Source organism: Cherax quadricarinatus, chromosome 81 (assembly GCF_038502225.1).
Source record: "Cherax quadricarinatus isolate ZL_2023a chromosome 81, ASM3850222v1, whole genome shotgun sequence".
NCBI lineage: Eukaryota > Metazoa > Arthropoda > Malacostraca > Decapoda > Parastacidae > Cherax > Cherax quadricarinatus.
This window is the reverse complement of record NC_091372.1, coordinates 2,323,476-2,344,264: the sequence shown is the minus strand read 5'-3', so window position 1 is coordinate 2,344,264 and position 20,789 is coordinate 2,323,476. Positions and strand designations below refer to the sequence as shown.

Genomic DNA, 20,789 nt, shown 5'->3' with positions numbered 1-20,789 from the left:
GTAACGTGTGGGTCCTGGTCTTGCAGGAGATTTATATTGAAGTCACCTGAGAGTAGTAAGTGATCTTTGTTCATGCGTGCATCAGTTATCATACTTCCTAGGTTTTGACTAAATTGGCTAATGTTTGACTGTGGAACTCTGTAGATGTTTATCAATGTGAGAGGTTTTTGTAGGTATTTGGATTTGAATTTGGCTATTATATATTCCCCATGTTCATCTCTTGTGCAAGTATTAGTGATACATTCTAGTTGGTCTGAGTAGTATATGGCTGTGCCACCCCCTTGTTGGTCTGGCCTACAGTTGTGTATGGCTGTGTAACCAGGAATGGTATAGACATCTGTAGTATCAGGCTTTAGCCAGGTTTCAGTTAGTGTAATGATGGACATATTGGCATGTAAGGAATTTAGTAATGCTATGAGGTCATCGTAATGCTTGCTTAAAGATCTGATATTGTAGTTAAAGATAGTTATGTTGTTGTTGGCACTGAGAAGTGCCTTTGATTGTTCTGCAGTGTAGTAATTACAGTAACTGTTTGATTCGATTTGAAGCCGCTAGAATTTGTGCGTATAAATACGTCAGAAACATTGGCTCGTAAGACGTATTTATACGTCGGAAACAGTCAAAGGGTTAAGGTAGGGTAAGTCAAGCTCCCGCTATTCCTGTCTTTTTTCTCCCACCCCTAAAGTGATAGCTTGACTGCCGGCTGCTTGTTAAGGTAGGGTCAGTCTAGCTCCCGCTATCCCTTCCCCTCCTTCTTCCCGCCCCCCCCCAAAGGTGACGTGTGGGGCTCCGGTCCAAACAGTAATCACTAGACTCACAGCTCCCACCACTACTGTAAGTACATGCCTGCCTTGTATTCTAGTGGATTTATTGGTTGAAAGCTTCACTTTTGACCAATAATAAACTTAGTCCTTTCAGTCTTGCTCTAAGTTGACTGTTGTAATAATCACCATGCCTTTTAGGTATTGTACTTATCATGGAGAGTGATTTCTTAAGCAGTGGGTAACCTGTCTATCTTTCCAGCTTGGATGACAGAGAGGGTCACCTGCCAATTAACGAGTAGAACTGATGGAGATGGACTAACGTCCTGAGACTTCCCCTTTTTGGATTTAATTACCTGTGCACCTGTATGAAATTGCAAGACGTAACCCCTCATCATTGCAGTGGTAAAGAACCTGCTTTCCTGTCAATGGGATAGAATACTCACGGCTATACTGTGAAGAACAAACCGGTGGGTTGTAACCAACACCTGCGATCCCCCCCCCATCATCAGCAACGGCTACGATTTCAACAACACGCAGTGTCACCAACACCAGACACCCAAGTTTTATATTAGCATTGAATTCAGTTATCATTTATATTTTTCATTTTCTTTAATGTAGGATTAATATTTCAAATTTAAGTGTTTTATATTTTATATTTTCTATAAAGTGTTTATGTTTGTCTGTTATTATTTCTTTTTCTATTCATTAATTTTCCTGAGGAGGAGCCAGCCTTGGTAATACTGTCTGAAGTTATTACAGGGCTGAGTAAGCCTTCACAAGTGGCGACCTTGCCAGGATCAACTCTACTGAATCAAGATTCAACTCCATCTCGAATCTACCATTGGAACTTCAACGCCGCATACCACAGACGGTTACCACCAGCCATGAGTAATCATTCTCTGGGGTAGGACTACAGTACAGGTATTTAAAAGATTTGGTGATTGTTATGGTCTCAATTTATTGTAAGTCAAGGCAGGAATACTAGTTAATTCTGCCATCTATTTTTGTGTGAGCTTGAAACACTTTGGAGGATTAGACTCTAGGGACCCGAGATTTTCCAGCAACAATTTGTTTCATTGAGCTCTTTATTATATCAAGGGAACTGTCATAGGACACTCTTGATTTGTTGGTGAGAAGATTGGATGGTCAAGTGACCCCATTCTACTTACTGTTTGCTCGGAGTCGGCACAGAACCCTTCGTTTTAATTAATACATATTGTTTAATTGAAGCAGGGATCGAGCCCTCTGGTTTATTTACAGTTTGAGCGGAGCAGGAATTGAACCCTCCGTTTTCTTTAATACCCATTTCATTTCCCCTGATAGTTTAAGTTATTCTTGCAAGCATGGAGGAATAAAAGTTTTGGATGAACGCTGGAAGTAAGTTAGGAATAACAGGGAAAAATTTAGAATCTTTCATTAGTGCTAAGATCCAGGAAAGACTTGAAAGAGAGAGAATTGATAGAGAAGAGAGACAGAAAGGGAAAGAGAAGAAGAAAAGGAGAGAGAGAGAATCGAAAGAGAAGAGAATAAGGAGAGAGAGAACCTTGAAAGACAGGAGAAAAAGGAGAGAGAGAGAATTGAGAGAGAAATCCAAGAAAGACAGTTAGAAAGAGAAAGAGAAGACAAAAAGGAGCGTGATAGACTTGATCGTGAAGAAAGAGCTAGAGAACGTGAGGAACAGGCTAAAATACGTGAGGAACAGGCTAAAATACGTGAGGAACAGGCTAAAATACGTGAGGAACAGGCTAAAATAAGAGAACTTGAGAAAAGAGCAAAGGATAGAGAAGTTGAGGAAAAAGCTAGAGAACTTGAGTTAATAAAGAAAAGGATCGCGAGCTCGAAAAATCTCGCCTTGAATTAGAGAATAAAAAGTTAACTTTTACACAACAATTAGAGGAAGGAGTAATGGAACAACGTGCAGTCAGTGCACATATTCCAACACCTAATTTACCTCCCTTCACAGAGGGGGAAGACATAACTTCATACATTATCAGGTTTGAAAATACCGCTACCCTCTGTGAATGGCCTGCTGACACCTGGGCTACCAGGTTAGGAATGTTATTTTCTGGTACAGCCTTGAATATCTATGCAACTTTGTCGCAGGATATCATATGTAATTATAACCTACTGAAGAAGGCAATCCTTAAAGAATATCAAAAAACCACTAATTCTTACAGGAAAGATTTCAGGTATGCCACCTTACAGCCTGGCCAGAACTTTCAGCAGTTACAGGTAACACTCTTTCGTTTGTTCGACTTTTGGATAGAGAGTTCAGGAATTGGTCGCAGTTATGAATCTCTTAGAGACTTCATGGTTGCTGACCAGTTCCTGACAGCTCTTCCCCATCAGATTCGAACATTCATCAGAGAACGTAACCTGATTAAAGCTGAGGAAGTTGCTGAGGCTGCTGACCTGTATGCTAAGGCTCACAATTCCTATAAAGACCTAAAGTTATCGAACCCTAAGGGCAAGGGTTCATCAGACCTTAAGAAATCAAAGCCTCTAATGGAAAGTAAAATGACTTCTTTTATTCCAGTTCGTCATTTGTGTGGTGTTAAGGGACATAAACGTCCAGATTGTCCTTCTAAGAAGGTCCAAAAAGTTGGAAAATGTTTTAAAGACTGTAATAACCAAGCACCCTTCTGTTCAGGAACAGTTAATGGACTTAATGTATCTACCATTTTACGAGACACTGGATGCACATGTATAGTCATTTCTGATAAGCTGTTCCCAAATCTTAAAGAAACTCATTCCTCTGCTATACTTTCAGACAACTTGGGCCGTACGGACACTTTTCCTACCATCCGTTGTTACATTAAGTCTAAATGGTTCACAGGTTGGTCTGAAGCTGTACTAGCTCCCATCACTTCTTGCTCTGTACTAATAGGTAATGTAAAAGGTGCCATTCTTCCTTCTGAGGTTGACCTTTCATCACCAAAGATGGACATAGGTGTTTCAGATCCTCTTTCTGTAGAGTCAGAGAAGCCCCTCGAAAGTTCAGATGAGACAATGTCTCGTGAGATTCATGTGGGATTAAAAACCAGTGATGCTACTCTCGAAAGCGAGGTAGTAGGATCACCGGTTCACTTATTAGATGAAAGTGAAGATATCACCTCCAATACTATAAATGTCTTGACTAGGGCTCAGACCAAAGCCCAGGCTTCTCCTACTGTCCATCCTTTGATTTTCCCTGACTTCAAGCCTTTAGACATATCGAAGGACTCCTTTGTCAATTTACAACGTAATTGCCCTTCTCTTCAGAATTGCCATAATGCCACTAAACAAAATCAAGTTAACCAAAGGAAAAACTTTTCATATAAATTTGAATATATAAAAGGTATCTTGTACAAGTCAGTATTCAAATTAAATTCAGATGAGACAGACTATTCCATCTTAGTTGTTCCAAGTCAATGCAGAGAGACTGTTCTTAAAATGACTCATGACCTGCCAGTGGCCGGACATTTCTCGCATCGTAAAACCTTAAATAAAATTAGGGAAACCTATTTTTGGCCAAAAATATCCTCAGATATCACTACCTATTGTAGATCGTGTAAAGTTTGCCAACTGTCATCCTCCTGAGGTACCAGGCGAGTACCTATGGTCAAAATGCCAGTCTTTACGGTACCTTTCGAAAGAGTAGCTATTGACATCGTTGGTCCTTTATCTCCACTTTCATCTGGGGGACATAGATATATATTAACATTAGTTGATTATGCTTTGAGTTTCCCTGAAGCCATACCCTTAAAGACCATAACCACTACAGAGGTGGCTGAAGCCCTTTTGTCCATCTTCTCCAGAGTGGGCATCCCTAGAGAAATTTTGTCTGACCGTGGGACACAATTCACATCTGACTTAATGCAACATCTATACCAATCTCTGGGAGTGAAGCCTCTCTTCACCACACCCTATCATCCCAGCTGTAATGGGAGGATTGAGCGCCAGCATTCGATTCTAAAGTCCATTTTAAGGAAACTTTGCTCCCTTAAACCTAAGGAGTGGCATCGTTACCTACCCTGTGCTTTGTTTGACATGAGGGAAGTTCCCAGTGACTCTTTGGGGTTTTCACCTTTTGAACTTCTCTATGGTAGACAGGCCAGAGGCCCATTGTCCATCCTTCATGACTTATGGACTAATGAGGAGGTGAGTGCTGAGGTTCAGTCTTCTTACCAGTTTCTCCTTGACCTTAGATCCAAACTTGAGGAGACCTCTGACATAGTTTCGAAAAACCTAAGCTTGTCAATGGACCAGTACAAAACCTATTTTGATCCCAAAAGTCAGAGGAGAAATTTTAAAGTAGGGGATGAAGTTCTTGTACTTTTGCCTATCAAGTCAAATAAATTATTAGTAGCATGGAAAGGTCCATATAAAGTATTAAAAATTTGTGGGAAAGTTGTCTACCTCATAGAAGTCAAGGGGAAACCTAAGCTTTATCATATCAACATCCTTAAGAAATATTACCGAAGAAATTCGGTCAACTGCCTTAATAACTTTGACTTAGTTTTTCCACACGAACTTGATACAACAACTGAAGAATGTAAGGTGTGCGTAATTGACACCTCTATCTTAGACTATGATGAAGAACTACATGACTTGGTGACTCTTGACCACTCGGACGCAACCAACATTAATATTAATGAATCTTTGGATGACCACAAGAGACATGAACTACTTCAATGTGTGAGTAACTTTTCAGATGTCTTTACTGATATTCCAGGTGTTACCTCCACGGTAGTCCATAAGATTGACTTAGTGACGGACAATCCAATCAAATGAAAATTATACCCAGTTCCAGTTCACCTTAGGGATGCATTTGACCGAGAGGTAGACAAATTATTAAAACTAAAGATCATCGAACCTTCAGTATCTTCATATTATTCACCAGCAGTCATGGTTAAGGAGGAGGATAATTCATATAGACTTCCTATTGACTTCAGAGGCCTTAATGCTATAACTCGGTGGGATGCTGAGCCTATGCCCTTAACAGATAGCGATCTACACAAATTTTATGACGCTTCCTTCTTTTCAGAGATAGATATTGTGCAGGCATATCATCAAGTAATGTTAGATCCTTCTTCTAAGCAGTACACCGCTTTTCCTACACACCAAGGACTGATGCAATATAGAACTATGCCCTTCGGTTTGGTAACTGCCTGTGCTACCTACGTGAGACTGATGAGAAAGGTCTTGGGTAATATGCCAAATATTTCAGTTTATTTTGATAACATTTACGTAATGACATCCACGTGGGGCTAACATATCCAAACATTAACATCAGTTTTGCGTAGGTTACACTCACATGGCCTCACTGCCAAGCCGAAGAAATGCTTCCTTGGGTATAACAAGATTAGATATCTTGGACTGATACTTTCTAATAACTCTCTGCAGCCTCTCCCCAGTAAGATCAAAGCTTTATTAGAATTTAAATTCCCCAAAACCAAGAAGCTCATGCGTAGCTTTCTTCTGTAAATTTTTAAGCACGGTTTATCCTGAACCTTACTGATCTTACAGGCATCTTACCCGACTTCCTTAAAAAGTCTGTGAAGGAACCTCTTGAACTTTCCGACGTAGCTCGGGAAAAGTTTAATGAGATTAAAAGTATCTTTTCGAAAGACCCTATACTTAAGATTCCAGATATTAATAAAACATTTTGCTTAAGAACTGATGCCTCCAATACTGGCTTAGGTGCGGTGTTACTACAATACCATGATGGTACTCCCTTCCCTGTATGCTTCTAAGCCGGAAACTCCTTCCCGCAGAAACAAGATACTCCACCATAGAAAAGGAATGTTTGACCCTTGTGTGGGGTATCTCCAAACTTAAATTTTATTTGCTGGGAAAAGAATTCATTTTAGAAACGGAACACAAACCTTTGATATACCTAGAAACTTTTAAGGGAACCAACAGTCGCCTCTTGAGGTGGACATTGGCACTCCAGGCTTTTAAGTTCCATATTGTGTATATCAATGGTTCATCCAATTATTTCTCTGACTAGTTAAGTCGTGACCGTCAGTAGATTTCTTGCCTTACGCGACTTCCATATGTTAGAACTTTTTCCTCCCCTATTCTTCTTATACTCCTTGACTATAAGTCTTGGTATGGGGGAGTGTGAGGGAAAAGTTCAATAGATAGGAGTAGCGAGGGAGTATATAGTAACAATACTTTCATTGCTGGCTACTTGTTAAGGTAAGTCAAGCTCCCGCTATTCCCGTCTTTTTTCCCCCACCCCGAAAGTAATAATTTGACTGCCGGCTGCTTGTTAAGGTAGGGTCAGTCTAGCTCCCGCTATCCCTTCCCCTCCTTCTCCCCCCCCCCCCCGAAAGGTGACGTGTCTGAAGTTATTACAGGGCTGAGTAAGCCTTCACAATGTTATGTTACTATCGAGGTTTTTCATATTTCCTCTCTCCAGAGAGTTTACCTGGAGTTTACCTGGAGAGAGTTTCGGGGGTTAACGCCCCCGCGGCCCGGTCTGTGACCAGGCCTCCTGGTGGATCAGCCCCTGATCAAACAGGCTGTTGCTGCTGGCTGCACGCAAACCAACGTACGAGCCACAGCCCAGTTGATCAGGAACTGACTTTATTTGCTTGTCCAGTGCCAGCTTGAAGACTGCCAGGGGTCTGTTGGTAATCCCCCTTATGTGTGCTGGGAGGCAGTTGAACAGTCTCGGGCCCCTGACACTTATTGTATGGTCTCTTAACGTGCTAGTGACACCCCTGCTTTTCATTGGGGGGATGGTGCATCGTCTGCCAAGTCTTTTGCTTTCGTAGTGAGTGATTTTCGTGTGCAAGTTCGGTACTAGTCCCTCTAGGATTTTCCAGGTGTATATAATCATGTATCTCTCCCTCCTGCGTTCCAGGGAATACAGGTTTAGAAACCTCAAGCGCTCCCAGTAATTGAGGTGTTTTATCTCCGTTATGCGCGCCGTGAAAGTTCTCTGTACATTTTCTAGGTCGGCAATTTCACCTGCCTTGAAAGGTGCTGTTAGAGTGCAGCAATATTCCAGCCTAGATAGAACAAGTGACCTGAAGAGTGTCATCATGGGCTTGGCCTCCCTAGTTTTGAAGGTTCTCATTATCCATCCTGTCATTTTTCTAGCAGATGCGATTGATACAATGTTATGGTCCTTGAAGGTGAGATCCTCCGACATAATCACTCCCAGGTCTTTGACGTTGGTGTTTCCCTCTATTTTGTGGCCAGAATTTGTTTTGTACTCTGATGAAGATTTAATTTCCTCATGTTTACCATATCTGAGTAATTGAAATTTCTCATCGTTGAACTTCATATTGTTTTCCGCAGCCCACTGAAAGATTTGGTTGATGTCCGCCTGGAGGCTTGCAGTGTCTGCAATGGAAGACACTGTCATGCAGATTCGGGTGTCATCTGCAAAGGAAGACACGGTGCTGTGGCTGACATCCTTGTCTATGTCGGATATGAGGATGAGGAACAAGATGGGAGCTAGTACTGTGCCTTGTGGAACAGAGCTTTTCACCATAGCTGCCTCGGACTTTACTCTGTTGACGACTACTCTCTGTGTTCTGTTAGTGAGGAAATTATAGATCCATCGACCGACTTGGAGTGGAGGCATAACTGAAACTCGCTCGTAACTTGGATTTTGGCTTGCAACTCAAAGCAAAAAATCAACAGAGTGACGGCTCATAACTCAGAAAACTCATAAATTGGGGAACACGTAAGTCAAGGTACCACTGCACTCGTTTACCGATGACTCTGACTTATGATAGGCTCTCTGACCAGTATGCATACCTCTATTCTGTTTATTACAATATACATGTACAGTAAACTACTGTATAAACATTTACAAATATACCAGAAACGTTATAAATGGTGCAATGGTTGACATCAAAACAATATCAAAGATGATTAACACAAACCCACTACCATTATAGTATGTTCCTCACTTAGCAGCGAATTCGTTTACCGACGAGGTCTCAGGAACGAAACTCCTTCGTTAAGTGAGGAGAGGCTATATAATAAAAAATGAAGCGCTAAACCAAAAAGGGTCACACAGCGGCCTGCTAAGTAACGCTCTCACATCACACACAGCGTCCGTGGTTCAATCCCCAGCCAAGTGGAAACACTGGGTGTGTTTCTTTACATCTGCTGTCCCTGTTCACCTAGCAGTAAGTAGGTACCTGGGTGAAAGTCAAATGGTGTGGGTGGCATCCTGGGGGACAAGATTGAAAGATCACAATGGAAATAAGACAGACAGTCCTCAATGTCACCTTGACTTTCTTGGGTTATCCTGGGTGGCTAACCCTCCAGGGTAAAAAATCCAAACAAAATCCTATCTCATCCTATCTTAAGTGTCAGGTAAAGACGTGGATTTATCCTATTAATACAGTGGTACCCCAAGTTTCAGCCATAATTCATTCCAGAAGGCTGTTCGAGTGCCGTTACCGAACGAATTTGTTCCAATAAGGAATAATGTAAATTAGATTAATCCGTTTCAGACCCCCAAAAGTACACTTACAAAAGCACTTACAATAATACACTTACACAACTGTTCGAGTTGGGAGCTGTTCGAAACTTGCGGTACCACTGTACATTTTAAGTCCAAGGACCCCATTGGAAATAAGTCACTTTGACTTTTTTGGGTTATCTTAGATAATTTATACTATGTATGATAACTGTATTTAGGTATACCTTATTTAAATAAACTTTTTTACTTACTAAAGTAATTTTAAGACTGGAATACTTGGTCATAAAAGAATAAACAAGCAAAATTGTTCACTTTCAATTACAGTGGACCCCCGGCGTTCGATGGCATCGGTATACGTTAAATCCGGTATACGATACATTTTAATGCAAAAATTTTGCCTCGCCACTCGCTAAAAACCCGCCACACGCGATTCGTCCGGGACATGTCCACATGTGGCCTGAACTGCCCCGTGCGTGCCAGTGTTTACAAGCCAGCCAGTGTGCTCGCATCAAAGCATACATTTGGTACATTCCATATTATCACAGTGTTTTTGGTGTTTGTTTCAGCAAAGTAAGTCACCATGAGCCCCAAGAATGCTTTTAGTGCCAACCCTGTGGTAAAAAGGGTGAGAATTAGTATGAAAATTAAGAAAGATTTTGAAGGGTTTGGGACTAACCCTGAGAAGCCTATGCCAGTTGTGGAATCCATTGTGCCTACTTCAAAAATTAAGAAAATGTTTGCAAAGTGGGTTGAACTGCAAACCTTTATGAATGAAAATCACCCTAACAGAGCTATTGCAAGCCGTGCTGGTGACTATTACAATGACAATGTTGTGGCTCATTTTAGACAAATCGTAAAGGAACGGGAGGTACAGAGCTCTATGGACAGATTTGTTGTGCGACAGAGGTCCAGTGACTCTCAAGCTGGTCCTAGTGGCATTAAAAGAAGAAGGGAAGTAACCCCAGAAAAGGACTTGCTACCTCAAGTCCTAATGGAAGGGGATTCCCCTTCTAAACATTAACAACTTCCACGCTCTCCCCTTCTCCCATCCCATCAATCATCACCAGATCTTCATTAAAGGTAAGTGTCATGTATTCTATTGTTAGTAGAGTACTACAAACTGTGCATGTCTTCTTCAGTTTGTGTGCATTAAACTTAATATTTCATGTGGTAAAATTTTTTTTTCATACTTTTGGGTGTCTTGCATGGTTTAATTTGATTTCCATTATTTCTTATGGAGAAAATTAATTCGCCTTCCGATAATTTTGGCATACGATGAGCCCTTAGGAACGGATTAATATCGTATACCGGGGTCCACTGTATTATTATTATTATTATTATTATTATTATTATTATTATTATTATGTTTCTCACAATTATATCACATAAATGTTAAACCTAAAACCGAATCTAACTTTATTATTTTTTAAATACACTACCTAACAGAATCCTTCATATGACTGAATGCAACCATATGACCTGTCTTTGTAATACTCACTTGTGCTTTATAGTAATCTGTTTACATTAATGTTTTATCACTGACTTCATCATTGCTTAGTTAATCTTAAGTTAATTTTAAGCCAGCCCGTAATGCTATGCATAGTATAAGTGGCTTTGGCATGCTGCTCTTATCTGTATTTTTTTGTACCTCTGTATGTGTGCTCAAATTTATAATAAATAAATAAATAAATAAATAAAATTATTATTATTATTATTATTATTATTACATATTATTATTATATTACACATTATTATTATTATATTACATATTATTATTACATATTATTATTACCATATGTTCATGGGAAAGTTATAAACCCATAAGGGTCATAAACACTCCACAGCAAAAGTAGACAGGATATCAGAGAAGCTGAAGCACAGCAGGGATGTCAGCAGGAGTCAGCAGCAATGGTATAAGCAACAGGGATGTCAGCAGTAGTGGTATAAGCAGTGAGAATGTCAGTAGTAATGATATAAGCAGCAGGGATGTCAGCAGCAGTGGTATAAGCAGCAGAGATGTCAGCAGCAATGATATAAGCAGCAGGAATGTCAGCAGTAGTCAGCAGCAGCAACAGCAGCAGCAATCAACAACAGTTATAGCAACACAAGGCTAAACACCATTTGTCAGTTGAAACCAAATCACAAACCAAATTCAACATCAAATTTCCACAAATCACACAATGTAATTTTTATTTAGGTTCTCAATACATAAAAAAACAGAATGCTCCTGATGGCACAAATTATAGGCCAATAAAAAGTGATGATTTAGTTGTATGACCCTTGTAGGTCTGGTGCTTAGTTTTGATTGTTATATATGAAGACTTAACCTAGGATAACCCGATGAAGGTGCTGTGGAAGTCGAGGTCTGATCTGAGGAAGCGGAGGAAGGCTCAAATTTCCCGAATCAAAATATAAGTTATAATTAATCTGCGAATCACAAAAAAAAAATGACAACGTTTGACAATTTAGCTACGGTAGACCCTTGGATATTGGCTGTTCCGGATATCAGCCAATTCGGATTTTGGTCGCTTTTTTGGACGAAATTCTATCCTGGATTTCGGCTGGCAACTCGGAAATCGAGTGTATTGGACACGTCCACCCGCCACTCCGCCGCATTCATGAGTCAGTCAGGCTGCGTCTCTGGGTGAGTGAGCAAGACTCCCTGACCCTGTCAACCCTCTGCCTGTTGTGGAATGTATTGTGGCTTTGGGGAAGTCCAGGGGGTTGGATGCGAGTGGCCAGATGTGGAAGAGTTGATCGATGACAACAGGGAAGAGCTAACCACTGAAGAGCTGCAACGCCTTCAACTGGAACAGCAACAGATCGCAGATGAGGAAATTGCTTCAGAGAGGGAGGAAGAGAGAGGGAAAAATGTGCCTTCTTCAGTGATTAAGGACATTTGTGCTAAGTGGAGTGAGTTGCCAAGTTTTGTGGAGAAATGTCACCCTGACCAAGCTGAAACAAGCCATATCTGCAACATGTTCAGTGACTAAACCTTGTCCCACTTCAGGCAAATCTTAGAGAGACGCCAGAAACAGACCTCCCTGGACAGTTTTTTTTGTGCGACAGGGGTACAGTGACTCTCAAGCTGGTCCTAGTGCTAGTAAAAGACACAGAAGGGAAGTAACCCCAAATAGGGACTTGATACCTGAAGTTCTTATGGAGGGGGATTCCCCTTCCAAGCAATAACCCCAAATCTGTCTCCCCTCCTCGACTTCTTCAATATGCCAACAAGAGTCGTCAATAAAGGTATGTAATGTTCATTTATTAGTAAAAATTTCTTTCTCAATGTTTTGTGTATGTAAAACTATAGTTAATCTGCAAAAAATGTATTTATTGTTAATAATTTTGGGTGTCTGGAACAGATTAATTGTATTTACTACATTAATTCTTATCGGCCTTTTCGGATTTAGGCCGACCTTCTGGAACAAATTACAGCCGATAACCGAGGGTCCACTGTAATTAGATTTTTATATAATTTCATATATTAATTACATACAATTAATAATATATTAAGATTAAGTGCTAAATCCGCAAGGGCTGTATAATTAACGAGTATGGTAGATAAACAGATTTTTCGACTCGATATGTAATTGATGCAGCCAATCATGAACCTATAACAAAACTCCATTATAGGCCTATAACAAACTGTATATAACTACCACCAACCACATAATCAACCCACAAAAAGACAGTCACCCCTAATAGACAATCACCCCTGATAAACTGTCACCCCAGATACACAGTCACTCCCAGATAGACAGTAACCTTTAATAAACAATCACCCCAGATAGTCACCCCTGATAGACAGTCGCCCCTGATAGACAGTCACCCCTAGATAGTCCCCCAGGCAGTCACCCCAGATAGTCCCCCCAGATAGTCACCCCCTCCCGAGTAGACACCTCAGTTATAACACACATTACTGACCTATAACAAGTGCCTATAACACCACTATAACCCAGAGATAGATAATCACCTGTTCCTGAGTAGACAGCATTACCGTTGTCATCTCAACAGGAACTCCATCAGCCCGCCTCTGTTTACTGTTGTGCGCGCGCGCGAGCGAGCCAGACACATCCAGCCTAATGTAATTTTTTTTACAATTGTATTTTAAGTATTTTATTATGCAAAGTGACACACGAGGATTAAAATATAGGTTAATAAGTAAGTAAATTAAGCAAGTAAGTAAGTAAGTAAGTAAGTAAGTAAGTAAGTAAGTAAGTAAGTAAGCAAGTAAATAAGTAAGTAAGTAAGTAAGTAAGTAAGTAAGTAAGTAAGTAAGTAAGCAAGTAAGTAAGTAAGTAAGTAAGTAAGTAAGTAAGCAAGTAAGCAAGTAAGTAAGTAAGTAAGTAAGTAAGTAAGTAAGTAAGTAAGTAAGTAAGTAAGTAAGTAAATGGGTAAATAAATAAATAAATAAATAAATAAATAAAGTTTATTTCTTTGTAAAGGTTACAATGTGTAATTACAATTTTGATTTGCTAAGTACAAAGATACCCACTATCATGCCCAGGCATATCGGGCAAACTAATCCTAATACATAGTAACTAATTAAAACTAGTTAAGATAATAGTGTATAGTAATTATACTTAAAACTAAACATGGAATAGTAGTTAGCTGTTTTACAATCTTATTTGAACTTAATAAAACTTAAGTTAACTTAGTACAAAATCTAAGTTACAAGTAATGGTGCAGGTGGTAATATTTTATGAATTGGCAGAATTAAAAGCCAGAAGGTCACACAAGACTAATTATCAGATGTTTTGGCAGATTTGGTTAATATTGAGAAACAAAATGATTTTATGGATTGGCAGAATTAAGAGCCTAGAGATCACATGATAAAACTAGTCAGCAGATGTTTGGTTGATTTGGTTAATATTGTGAGATAAGATGATTTTTTAGCAAAGTCCTCAATTTATAAGTTTTCAGGGGATCCTTGACCTGTTCTGGTAGCCAGTTCCAGATCTTCGGTCCTTTTATGTGCATAGTTTTCTTGTATAGTGAGAGTCTTACTCGAGGAATGTTAAAAAGTGCTTTATGCCTTGTATTGTGGCTGTCCATTCTGTTGTAACAGTTAAGGAGAAGTTTTAGGGGAGGGTTTAGAGTGGAGTTTAATGTTCTGTATATGTAGTATGCACAATAATAAGAGTGTATGTCTTGTATATTTAGCAAGTTGAGTCTTTTGAAATGTGGTGGTGTGTGCTGTCTAGCCCAGGAGCTGGTTATCACCCACACACCAGCTTTTTTTTTTTTTTTTTTTTATTCGCCGGTATTCTCCCGGTCCGGGTCTTTTCCAAGTAGTGGTGACCCGGCCTTGGCTCCCTATCTGGGAAGTATCCCGAGACCTAAGTCTCCCATGGGAGGAGGTAGAACTACCCCCTCATCTTTGGGACCAACTGTCCCCAGGCCTAGCCACATTCCCCGCCCTCACAGGGCTCGTAGGGAGAAACTAGGCCTCTGGTCTGCCATCTACCCCGCCTCAAAGGGGCTCGTGGGGATGGCAGTCTTATGAGCTGCAGGTGGTAACAAGCTCAGGCCTCTTATTAGCTTTTTGTTGGATTATTAAGGGTCTAAGGTGGTTGGCAGTGGTTGAGCCCCAGACACAGATACCATAGGTGAGGTAAGGATATATTAGAGAGTTGTACAGGGTAAGGAGAGTCATTTGTGGTACATAATAGCGTATCTTCGAAAGGATTCCTACTGATTTGGAAATTTTCTTGGCTATATGATGGGTATGGGACTGAAACTTAAGATTACAGTCAAGGAGAAGACCTAGAAATTTGCCCTCCGTGTGTCTTCATATAGGGGAACCATTTAACAATATGTTGAGTTGAATATTTAAGGCTGTGTTGCCGAACAGCATGAAGTATGTTTTATCTATGTTGAGAGTGAGCTTGTTAGTCATCATCCAAGTATATATCTTTAGCAGTTCATTGTTTACTGTGTTTCTAAGTACAGTTGGGTCTGAATGGCAGTAGACATATGTAGTGTCATCAGCGAATAGAACTGGTGTGGTAAGGTAAGACATAGGCAACAGTTAGGCAACTTTATTCCGAAACGTTTCGCCTACACAGTAGGCTTCTTCAGTCGAGTACAGAAAGTAGGCAGGAGCAGTAGAGATGTGACTGACAACCTCAAATCTACGATCTCAAGGTTTAGTTTTAGTTTAATATGTTTATTATGCACCCCATACCCATCCTGTGGGCGGTAGTCAAAAGATTACAGAGGTACATAATTGGTCCAGGGACTGGACTCCAAAGTTTTGATAGCTGAGCAAGTTACAGAGGTAATGAACTCACAATTTACAAAGGTAATGAACTCACAATTTACAAAGGTAATGAACTCCAGGTAGGTCTAGTCACAATCATGTCAAGTTACAAAGGTATTTACAGATTACAGAGGTACGTAATGGGTCCAGGGACTGGGCCCCCAAAGTTTTGATAGCTGAACTAGGTACAAAGGTAATGAGCTCACAAGATACAAAGGTAATGAATTCTGTAAGAATGGTTACTTACGTTTATACATGGCTACAATCATGAACAAATTATAGTGTAATGAGCAATTCACACTTCCACACCCGGTCACAACTGTAATGAGTTATTGGTGCAAATATTGATTGAGTCACACACCACACACACACACACACACACACACACACACACACACACACACACACACACACACACACTTTAGTTTAATATCTTTATTATGCACCCCATACCCATCCTGTGGGCGGTAGTCAAAAGATTACAAAGGTACATAATGGGTCCAGTGACTGGACCCCAAAGTTATGATAGCTGAACTAGTTACAAAGGTAATGAACTCCAGGTAGATCTGGTCACAATCATGGCAAGTTACAGAGGTAATGAATCAGCTTCACTCCTATACATGGTTACAGTCATGAACAAATTACAAAGTAATGAACCACTGATACGTCCACACCTGGTCACAATTGTAATGAGTTATAAATACAAATATTAAGTGGCCCATACACCCACACTAGCGCGCGCGCACACACATACACACACCAGGGCGCACGTACGGACATGTGCACACGAGCGTACAAATATATGCATACACACAAGGACGCACACCCACACACACACCCACACACACACCCACACACACACACACACACACACCAACACCCACACACACACCCTCACACACACCCTCACACACACCCTCACACACACACCCACACACACACACCCACACACGCACACCCACACACGCACACACACACACACACACACACACACACACACACACACACACACACACACACACACACACACACACCCACACAAGTATTTCTTCAGTCATAGAGTTGTAAGGCAGTGGAATAGCCTAGAAAATGACGTAGTGGAGGCAGGAACCATACACAGTTTTAAGACGAGGTTTGATAAAGCTCATGGAGCGGGGAGAGAGAGGGCCTAGTAGCAACCGGTGAAGAGGCGGGGCCAGGAGCTAGGACTCGACCCCTGCAACCACAAATAGGTGAGTACAAATAGGTGAGTACACATGGTAATGCATTATTTACAGCTAGCAAAGTCAGGGTATTTCTCCAGAATGGTCTGCAATATACCACTGTGGATAAAATACTTTGCCATTTCTTGAACATTTCTGAGTGAGTTGTTTCTAAATTCATTAATTTGATCACACTCCAGTACATAATGACGCAGGGTGTGACAATAGTCCATCTGGCAAAGTTTACATTTCGTTTGGTCTACATCTGGTGGTGGTGATTTAACCTGCCAAAGATACTTGTAACCCAGCCGGAGCCGGGCAGTAGTGACATCCAAGAGTCTGCTTATTTTGTTGGATGCACCATAGACATGTGGCTCCTCCTGCATGATGGAATGATGATAGATGGAATGACTTGTGTCAATCTCCCTAAGTCTTAAGTCAATAAAGTTCATTTGAAGTTCTTTTCGTATTATTGTTCTCAAACTACTACCTGACAAGCCAAGATTGTAATCTACCCCCTCTTTGAAAGCATACAGCTTAGCCAATTTATCAGTTCTATCATGCATCTGAAGATCAATGTGAGATGGAATCCACAGCATGTGCACTCTGACTCCACTGTCCACAATCTTACCATACCTGTGTCTGGCTTCTGACACAAGCATGCCACAATTTATACTTAATGAGTTGAGAGCATTTATGGATGACAGAGAATCAGTTACAATTAAAGTGTCAACCTTAGATACATAGACACATTTGAGTGCAAGGAGTATGGCAAACAGTTCTGTTTGAAGGGTAGAGGCCCAGTTATTGATGCGTGCTCCAATTTCTTTATGAGAGCCATCACTCTGTGTGACAACAGCAGCACTACCAGCTGCACCAGTGTATGACAACAGCAGCACTACCAGCTGCACCAGTGTATGACAACAGCAGCACTACCAGCTGCACCAGTGTATGACAACAGCAGCACTACCAGCTGCACCAGTGTATGACAACAGCAGCACTACCAGCTGCACCAGTGTATGACAACAGCAGCACTACCAGCTGCACCAGTGTATGACAACAGCAGCACTACCAGCTGCACCAGTGTATGACAACAGCAGCACTACCAGCTGCACCAGTGTATGACAACAGCAGCACTACCAGCTGCACCAGTGTATGACAACAGCAGCACTACCAGCTGCACCAGTGTATGACAACAGCAGCACTACCAGCTGCACCAGTGTTTGATAACAGCAACACTACCAGCTGCACGAGTGTATGACAACAGCAGCACTACCAGCTGCACGAGTGTATGACAACAGCAGCACTACCAGCTGCACCAGTGTATGACAACAGCAGCACTACCAGCTGCACCAGTGTATGACAACAGCAGCACTACCAGCTGCACCAGTGTATGACAACAGCAGCACTACCAGCTGCACCAGTGTATGACAGCAGCACTACCAGCTGCACCAGTGTATGACAACAGCAGCACTACCAGCTGCACCAGTGTATGTCGGCAGCACTACCAGCTGCACCAGTGTATGACAACAGCAGCACTACCAGCTGCACCAGTGTATGACAACAGCAGCACTACCAGCTGCACCAGTGTATGACAACAGCAGCACTACCAGCTGCACCAGTGTATGACAACAGCAGCACTACCAGCTGCACCAGTGTATGACAACAGCAGCACTACCAGCTGCACCAGTGTATGACAACAGCAGCACTACCAGCTGCACCAGTGTATGACAGCAGCACTACCAGCTGCACCAGTGTATGACAACAGCAGCACTACCAGCTGCACCAGTGTATGACAACAGCAGCACTACCAGCTGCACCAGTGTATGACAACAGCAGCACTACCAGCTGCACCAGTGTATGACAACAGCAGCACTACCAGCTGCACCAGTGTATGACAACAGCAGCACTACCAGCTGCACCAGTGTATGACAACAGCAGTACTACCAGCTGCACCAGTGTATGACAGCAGCACTACCAGCTGCACCAGTGTATGACAACAGCAGCACTACCAGCTGCACCAGTGTATGACAACAGCAGCACTACCAGCTGCACCAGTGTATGACAACAGCAGCACTACCAGCTGCACCAGTGTATGACAACAGCAGCACTACCAGCTGCACCAGTGTATGACAACAGCAGCACTACCAGCTGCACCAGTGTATGACAACAGCAGCACTACCAGCTGCACCAGTGTATGACAACAGCAGCACTACCAGCTGCACCAGTGTATGACAACAGCAGCACTACCAGCTGCACCAGTGTATGACAACAGCAGCACTACCAGCTGCACCAGTGTATGACAACAGCAGCACTACCAGCTGCACCAGTGTACAAGAGCAGCACTACCAGCTGCACGAGTGTACGACAACAGCTGCACCAGTGTATGACAACAGCAGCACTACCAGCTGCACCAGTGTACGACAACAGCAGCACTACCAGCTGCACCAGTGTATGACAACAGCAGCACTACCAGCTGCACCAGTGTATGACAACAGCAGCACTACCAGCTGCACCAGTGTATGACAACAGCAGCACTACCAGCTGCACCAGTGTATGACAACAGCAGCACTACCAGCTGCACCAGTGTATGACAACAGCAGCACTACCAGCTGCACCAGTGTATGACAACAGCAGCACTACCAGCTGCACCAGTGTATGACAACAGCAGCACTACCAGCTGCACCAGTGTTTGACAACAGCAGCACTACCAGCTGCACCAGTGTATGACAACAGCAGCACTACCAGCTGCACCAGTGTATGACAACAACAGCACTACCAGCTGCACCAGTGTATGACAACAGCAACATTACCAGCTGCACCAGTGTATGACAACAGCAGCACTACCAGCTGCACCAGTGTATGACAACAGCAGCACTACCAGCTGCACCAGTGTATGACAACAGCAGCACTACCAGCTGCACCAGTGTATGACAACAGCAGCACTACCAGCTGCACCAGTGTATGACAACAGCAGCACTACCAGCTGCACCAGTGTATGACAACAGCAGCACTACCAGCTGCACCAGTGTATGACAGCAGCACTACCAGCTGCACCAGTGTATGACAACAGCAGCACTACCAGCTGCACCAGTGTATGACAACAGCAGCACTACCAGCTGCACCAGTGTATGACAACAGCAACATTACCAGCTGCACCAGTGTATGACAGCAGCACTACCAGCTGCACCAGTGGACTGGTGAACAGAACCATCGACGTAAATAATTTGTGAAAGAGTGTTCTGTGTGACTAAGTTATCAATACAGCTTAAGGCATCATGTTTGGCTTCAAGACGAAGCTTTGGTTGTGATTTAAGAAGAGTTTTGGGGGGAAATGGAGGAATGGTAGTTTGGAATGGGGTAATATCCCATGGAGCAGGGAAATGTCTCTGTTGCCTAACTTGATATAGATCATGTAGCTGGTTCATGCGGAGGTCGGTTCCAGTTTTTTCGATCCATCTGGAAGGATGTTCACCAGTGCTGAGGAAAGTTTGGAGGGCTTCTGTGCAGGGGTTTGAATGGGCTAGCCAAAGCATATTGACCCCAATAAGGATATTTCTTTCATGAACACGATCTCTAATGCTTGGAATATTAAGTTCTTTCCGCATATCAAGGGTGATGGACTGATTACATCGTCTTCACATCTCTGCTGCTCCTGCATACTTTCTGTACTCGACTGAAGGAGCCTGCTGTGTATTATTATTATTATTATAATAAAAAAGAAGCGCTAAGCCACAAGGACTATACAGTCCTGCTGTGTAGGCGAAACGTTTCGGAATAAAGTTGCCTAACTGTTACCTATGTGTCTTACCTACCAACCTGTCGGTATTATATACCATTTTGATATAAAACTGGTGTAAGGAGTTGGGATGCATTGTGGAGATCATTGATGTAGATGAGAAAGAGGAGTGGACCTATTATTATTATTATAATCAAGGGGGAAGCGCTAAACCCGGAGGATTATACAGCTGGAGTGGACCTAGGACACTACCCTGGTGTACTCCTACAGCTACAGGCTGGATAGTGCAGTTGACTCCATTTACATGTACATACTAGTGTCTGTCGTTAAGATAAAATTTTAGGTAGTCAAGAAAATGGCCTCTTATGCTGTAATGATTCAGTTT

At 42.0% G+C, this 20,789-nt stretch overlaps 1 protein-coding gene across 1 annotated transcript in view; it reads right to left on the bottom strand.

The window, feature by feature from the left end:
• The window catches only part of LOC128699781 (KICSTOR complex protein SZT2), an 807,931-nt gene extending 794,671 nt beyond the window's left edge, over positions 1–13,260 (bottom strand). Inside the window, 1 exon segment of the mRNA XM_070102247.1 lies at positions 13,175–13,260. Coding sequence (XP_069958348.1) covers positions 13,175–13,207 — 33 coding nt within the window. The 5' untranslated portion in view covers positions 13,208–13,260.
• Between the last annotated feature and the right edge of the window lie 7,529 nt (positions 13,261–20,789).